The sequence below is a fragment of the Nannobrachium achirus genome (genome assembly GCF_963921795.1).
Source record: "Nannobrachium achirus genome assembly, chromosome: 23".
Taxonomy (NCBI): Eukaryota; Metazoa; Chordata; class Actinopteri; order Myctophiformes; family Myctophidae; genus Nannobrachium; species Nannobrachium achirus.
Window position 1 is genome coordinate 30,556,202 of NC_137830.1, and position 7,111 is coordinate 30,563,312.

At 43.0% G+C, this 7,111-nt stretch overlaps 1 protein-coding gene across 1 annotated transcript; it reads right to left on the bottom strand.

Moving 5' to 3' along the window:
- Positions 1-4,028: 4,028 nt before the first annotated feature.
- Positions 4,029-6,464, bottom strand: LOC308308870 (toll-like receptor 1; the record flags this gene model as incomplete). Its single annotated transcript, XM_080754329.1, has 2 exons — positions 4,029-5,027; positions 5,691-6,464. 2 exons carry the CDS (start codon positions 6,462-6,464, stop codon positions 4,029-4,031), a joined length of 1,773 nt encoding a protein of 590 aa, XP_080610455.1.
- Between the last annotated feature and the right edge of the window lie 647 nt (positions 6,465-7,111).

The window sequence follows — 7,111 nt, forward strand, 5'->3', positions numbered from 1 at the left end:
ACAATCTAAAATATGAACCCTTGTTGTAAAAAAAAACAAGGTTGTCCTTTAAGGTTCGTCTCACGTGTTTTGTGAAGCCAAACTCTTAAGTCATATTTTACCCATGTCAACCTGGCATCCCTAGATGCCAGGTTTCCCATAGAAATGAAAATTAGAAAATACGGTGAAGCTGCTTTTTGTTTTTATGGGCCGACGGCATGGAACCGCCTCCCATTATATCTAAGGCAGTCTACCTCGGTGGACAGCTTAAAGTCTCAACTTAAGACTTATCTCTTTTCTATTGCTTTTAGATAATCCTACCCTAACTGTCTTTGCTTGTTGCTATTCTATTGTTATTGCTATTATTTTCTGTGTCAACGTTTTATTTACTTTTGTTTTGCTATATTGTAATTATTGCTGTTTTGTTTTTATATTTTGTTGTGTGAAGCACTCTGGGCTGCATTTTTGTATGAAGGGTGCTATACAAATAAAGTTTCATTCATTCATCCCTAGTTTGAGCATGTTCATGTACAATAGGTGAACTTTTTCAAAAACAGAACATTTTCGCGCCACATAAAATAGGGTTCAAGAGTTGGCCCAATTGTGTGTAGGAGGTCTCAACCCTGCTTAATGTTAAGGCATGATTTTGCAGGGAGTCAAGTAAAAACATCTCGGGACGAGTCTTACGTCTTTTGTTATGCCATCCCAATCTGTGATTTCTGAAACAGCGTGGAAGTCCTCGACTAGCACTGTGTTTCCTAAACAATTTAACACAATCAATGATAAATGGTGCATTCATATAGTGCCTTTTACAATGATTGTGTAATATGTTCACCCATTCACACACAGATGGCGGCGAAAACCATGCAAGGCAACAACCTGCTCATCGGGAGCAATTGGGGTTAGTGTCTCAGGGGTAGTGGCTGGTAGAGTGGCCGAATGGATCACGGGCTCCGCGGGAGTTAGTGTCGAAGGGTCCTTGAGCAAGACGCTGAAGTATTGCTCCCGATGTGCTGGTTGGTGCCTTGCATGGTTTACTCCGCCATCGGTGTATGAATGAATGTCTGTGTGAGCAGGTGAATGTAATGCAGAATCTATGGGAAGCGCTTTGGATAAAAGGCACTATATAAATGCACCATTTACCACTGTCGCCCATAAATGATATTTGGGTTTTTATCATTCTAAACCCATGTTCTTGCTGTTCTACATACAGTAGCCTACAGCCAAGCAGTTGAAAAAACTGATGATTGAGGCCTTTGCATTTGTGCAATATCCGAGTTTTATGGAAAATGCTTCAATTCCCAATTAAGCAATAGAACAATTGATCTATCGCTAGTTTGACCCATCATTCTAATACACTATAATCTTCTAAAAATGTAGTTGTGGCAACTGAGAACTTTAATCCATCCAATTGCTGTGTTGTGCAGCTCTGCTCACAGCCTTGCCTAATGCCTGCATGGAAACAGAAGTAGGACATTCAGTAGAAGGGGGAATACTTCTTTGACTGCAATGTCATGTCTCAAAACATCCCGTGCCAAGTCACTTCCAGAGCCATCATTTAACTGGTTTAAAGTGAGTCATGAGGTCTGTGCCCTGCGACTGTGCCCTGCGCCACAGAACTCTCTGCTCCTCTCCTCTGCTCTCTAATCCTTTCATTTTCTATTTCCTCTCGTCTCCCTCTTCATCCTTCGGCTGTTGTCCTCTTCCCCAGTAGTGTAAAGTAACTAAGTACATTTACTCAAGTACTTACTTAAGTAGCCTACAATTTTGAGGCATTTTTTACTTTCCTGGAGTATTTCCAATTTTTCTGTACTTGTACTTTTACTCCTCTACAATTATTTGAAAACGTTAGTTGCTAAGATTGTTGCAAAACATACAGTTACCACTTCAGCCATAATATACATGTATTGGCCATTTGAGAATAGCCAATCTACAAGCTCACACACAATACATGAGGAGCTTTTCTCCTCCCGTCCTCCCAGTGATATTAGTGACTCAGACGACCTCTCTCGCTCAGCTGCAGACCTAGAAACTATAAATTCAACGGAGGCTATTATCAGTTCAGGACTATCTATCACGCCCCAAGAACCATCTCCCCTGTGCATCCATCTGGGTCAAGTTGAAAGATGAAATGGGTCATTTTCCTCCGTTCTGCAGGCAAACCGCACCATGGAATATAGTGTGGTTACTGTGGGACAGCTTGCATATACCTGCTTAGAATTTAGAGCGCACTCCAATGGAATTCAATGTTTTTTGTGTGTAAGCCTACTGCTCTGAGCCTGGATAACTTATCTAATGAGCTGTCTGGTTGACAGTGTGTGCTGCTGATGTCAACATCGGTTGAAGGCTGCCATCTACTGGTTGTTGTTTAACTGAGAGATGAGTTCAATGCTGTTTTTAACCACTTAAACCCTACATACATTATTGGCCGGGCTCCCCCAGGGCCCTATACAAGGTCCCCTCCTTTTTCCCTTTAACCTACAGTACCAAAAATAATAATCTACAAGCTAGAGACACATTGTGAGCTTGAGGAGTTAGACCTGTGGACTGGGGCCCAATGGTAGGATATTGCAACTACCAACTAGCCCCGAAATAATTGTCAAAACACTACGATTTCAATCATAATGTTTTTGTTTTCTTTTCGTTAAAACCTTTAAAAAAATGTTAATTGTGATACTGTACTAATGAACATTAACTTGTAAGTTAATGTTCATAGGCCTAGCCTGCTACGTTAGTTCCACTCCATCAATTGATTGGTCATTAAAAACGCTCACGCCCACCGCATCTGACCTAAGATGGCAGTCATATGGCTGCCTTGTTCAGTGGTCAGATGGGTGGGCCACGGATGCTTTTAACAAGATTTTCAAGTGGGCCTTCCCTGATCCATAAAAAGGTTGGGAACCTGGTACAGGGATGGAAAAAGTACTCACACGTTTTGTTTAAGGAAAAGTACATTTCAGTATAGAATGGAGCGGTTTGCTGCCATTTGCGGATTAAAAAAAATAAATCATTCCCATTGAAAAGCATCGGCAGAATCCACCAGGTAGAATATTGTGGTGTGACTGTGACTATACTGAAGAAAGTAAAAAAAAAGAACAAGAAAAATGTACTGAAGTACAGTAGGCTACTTGAGTACATTTTAGTCCGCTGCAGCTGTAGCAGTTTTCTAATGCCCCTTATGAAAAATCATTGGAACCATTTCAATATGAAGCCATTTATTTGTCTTTTCCACAAGTAGGCCTACTGTATTAATCCAGGTCTGTCTCACCAGCAAGTATGTGCTTACTGTTCAGACCTGAAATGATAGGTTTGTTATGACAAATAATCCTGTCTTGATAAACTCACAAGAGTTTGTGCCTTCCCTAGTAGTTTTGTATACAGTATATCATGTCAGATTGTAGGTAAAAAAAAAGAGTTACAGTACTACAGTCACTCATCTCTTTGCACTCTTTATCAGTGAACTTATGAACTTAGGGATATTATGTGTTTTATTTAACTTCTCTAATTGCCCGGTTGAAATTATATAACAGAGAAGCATAGCACTTTGTTCATAGACATGAATACAATTAAATATATCAACGTGTTTTGATTATTACTATTAATTAAGACAAGTCTCATGTCAGCTTTCTCCAAATATTAACTCCCCATTCTATTGTTTTTGCTACATTCATGGGTAATCAAAGTAAGCCAAATTTAGTTTTCAAAGCACCATATCATTTTGGAGTGGCTCAAGCTGAGTATTACAAAGACTTAATTATGAACACTAGCATCCCTGCCTGAGCATGTCATAGTAGGTGAACATTCGGCAAAGATATGTGAACATTCAGCGAGAATAGAAGATAGAAGCTCTCAACACAAAAGTTATCTTTCCATTATATATTCAATCTTTTTCTTCAATTATCACTATATAATTCAAATATCAGATGCAGGGAAGTTAGAAGACATAGAGCTCATCACACGCACAAGCGCAGGGTGGGGTATTTCAATGCAGCCGACAGTTCTATTTGCTTCCATTTGTACACTCTCAGAGTTATGGGGGTCCTTGAAAGTTATTGATCAGCTCCAGTCTGATGTTGACTGAGGCCAGCCAAGTCCTGGGCCACTCTCCTCAGCACCGCATTGCTGTCTGCGGGCCGCAGCAGGGCCTTGAGGCTGCTCCAGAACAGCCTGCGCTTCTGCTCATCCGCCGGCCACTCCAGGTAGGTCTGCTGCCTCAGGAGCCTCTGCAGACGAAGGAACCTCTTGGGCAGGGAGTTGCCGGGGATGGGTTCCAGCAGCACAAACACCATCGAGTTCTGTCGCTCGCTCAGGTCCCGGTGCTGTGAAAAGAACAGCTCGTAGTTGCACCACTCGCTCTTCACAAAGTTCTGGGACAGCACAAAGATGGTCTTGTAGCTGCCCTCCACGCAGTCAACGATGTTGTCGATGATCCAGCGCCCGGGGACAAAGTCGCGCTCGTGCACGCAGAGGCTGAAGTGCTCTCCCTCCAGGTTCGCTATGAGCTGGGAGTTCACCCAGTAGCTGTCTCTCTGACTGTAGGAGATGAAGGCGTGGTACCGTAAGTTGGCCCCCAGGAGGCGCTCCCTCTCTTTCTGACCCCGACGCTTAACGGTCAACCACACCCACATCATGCGCAGGTACCAAGCTCCATCCACGGCGTTGAATAGCAGTCCCAGAGCAATACATACACACACAGTCAAAGGCAGAAACACAGCCACCTGCATCATGGGATCACAGGACAATCTGCCCGGGTGAAAGTCTTTCAGGAGTGTCCCAGACAGTCTGGCTGGAGAGGCACATGTGTAGTCAGAGGGCCAGTCCAATAGAATTGACTTATTGAAAGTGCTCACAAACCAGTACAGATTACAGTCACAAGCGAAAGGGTTATTCCCTGCTTTGAGTTTCTTCAGTTTGGGCAGCCCTGTGAAGTATTCTTTGTGTAGAGATTTGATGGTGTTGTTATCCAAGTGCAGCTCTTCCAGGTTCAAGTTGAGGTTTGTAGGCAAAGCGGACATTCTGTTAGAGCTCAGAAAGAGGGATTTCAGATCCTTCAGAGACCCAAGTGTATCTTGGCTGAGACTTACTATATCATTCTTTGACAGGTTGACACTAAGGAAGTATGGAGAGAGGTAAACAAACACATTGTTGCCTAATTGATTCTCACTCAGAGAAAGATGTGTGATATGGGAAGGCCAAGAAGGTATCTCCTGCAGTGTGATTCTGTTGGCGCTGAGGTCCAGAGACTCTAAACGGTTGACGTTGTGGATACCGTTGACAACAGCACGAAGATCAACTAGATTATTACTTCGTAGAATGAGATTTCTAATAGACTTGCTCTCAAGAGTGTCAAAAGTGTTGACATCTAGTAAATTTTGAGAGAAGTCGAGAACATGGAGATTTGGCAACTCGGGTATCAAAAAAGACCAAGGAAAAATCATTATCCCTTGATTGATGACCCTTAACACTTCCAAATTAGAGATAAGCTTAAAATTAATGTTAAATATTGGCCAAAATGCATCAAAACCGTTATTGTTTATAAGGACAAAATTTCTAATGTTAGATGATGTTGTGTTACACCTCAGGATATCAATCACAAATGGAGGGTCATAGGACAAGAATAGATTGATAAGGAACACAGAGTCAACTTGTGACTGCAGAATATTGCAGAAGATAGAGCTCGCAACAGAGCACTTTTCATGAATGTCCATTACAGTGACTGTCCTCAGATTCCTCATGTATTTCATCTCCTCAAAAGGATCAGCCACTGAAATGTTACAGAGGTGTGGTCTCACTATGGTCAAATTCACTACATTGCTGCCATGCAGATCCCTCAGGATGTCTTGCAGCACCGTGGGTTTTGCACAGAAACGCATGTTCAAGGTCAGCTCTCGCAGCGAAGTCAGCTGAGCTAAGGAACCAACTTGGTACTCTTCCATCTCAGCTCCAGAGCCAAGATACAGAACCTCCAGGGGAGATGAGCTCAGAGCAGAGAAGTCTTGCCTCTTTATACACATGACTATCGGACTTCCCAGAGACAGAGAAGAGAGCTTGCGAAGGTTGCTATAGCTGGTGACAAGGCTGTAGGAGTCATAGTGATTTTCGGACAGGTCCAAGACTCTGAGGGAAGGCAAACCACCCAGGTCAGGCAGAGCGTTCAGAGCATTGGAGGACAGGTTGAGTATCTGCAGCCTGGGGTTACGCTGGAAGGTCTGGGCTTGGATGGACTTCAGACGGTTGTGGCTGAGGCTGAGATAGCAGAGGTCGGGCATTTTGAGCAGGTCTCCTCTGTCTAAGGAAGCGATTCTGTTAAAGGAGAGATCCAGGTACCGTGTGTTGTTCGGCAGGTTTCCAGGCACTCTGGTGAGGTTGTGGTGAGAGAGGTCAGTACTGGAATCTCTGATGGCACCGCACACAGGTCTTTGTGTCCCCACCGATCTTAAAAACAGCGCTGACAGTAGCAGCAAGAGAGCGGAGCAGCCTCCCATTCTGATTCCGATTCCGGGATGCCTTGCTTGTGTCTCTTTTATATCACCACACGTCCACACGGAGACTATGTTCACAGACCATAAAGCACCAAAGAGGAAGCAATAAATTACAGCAACAATTCTTTTGTTCCCCTTTGACCATGTTTTTGTTTAGTTATGGAGTGTAGACTGCATTTTATATAGGCCTATATATATATATAACATTTATAACATTTATTTTTGGGGGGTGTAGTTTAATGTGGTTCCTTTTCAGGTAGGGTGGAGTATTTTAGGGTGGAGTATTTTGGCTTTGGCCAACCCTGACGTTTGATGCTTTCCCTAAACTATTCGTATTCAGTCGCTGTAAATGTATGTTGTGTTATGTCATTACTACTACTGTGAACCATAAATCATAAAATACTGCTACTGTGAACCATAAAGCATACAGTAAAATAATAAAGTCATTACCACCAGTAGGAAGTCCCAACCGTGGGTAGAGAGGCTGTGTCTGAATCGGAAGGTTGCCAGTTTTCTGCAAATCCTTCCCTTTTCTGTGGAATTTCTTGAGCTCCACGTCATCATGGGTCACCAGGTCATTTAGTGCACTGTTCAGTCGAAGAATACATTGCTAAATGCATGGTCAGGGACCACTTACAATGCCTTCATGG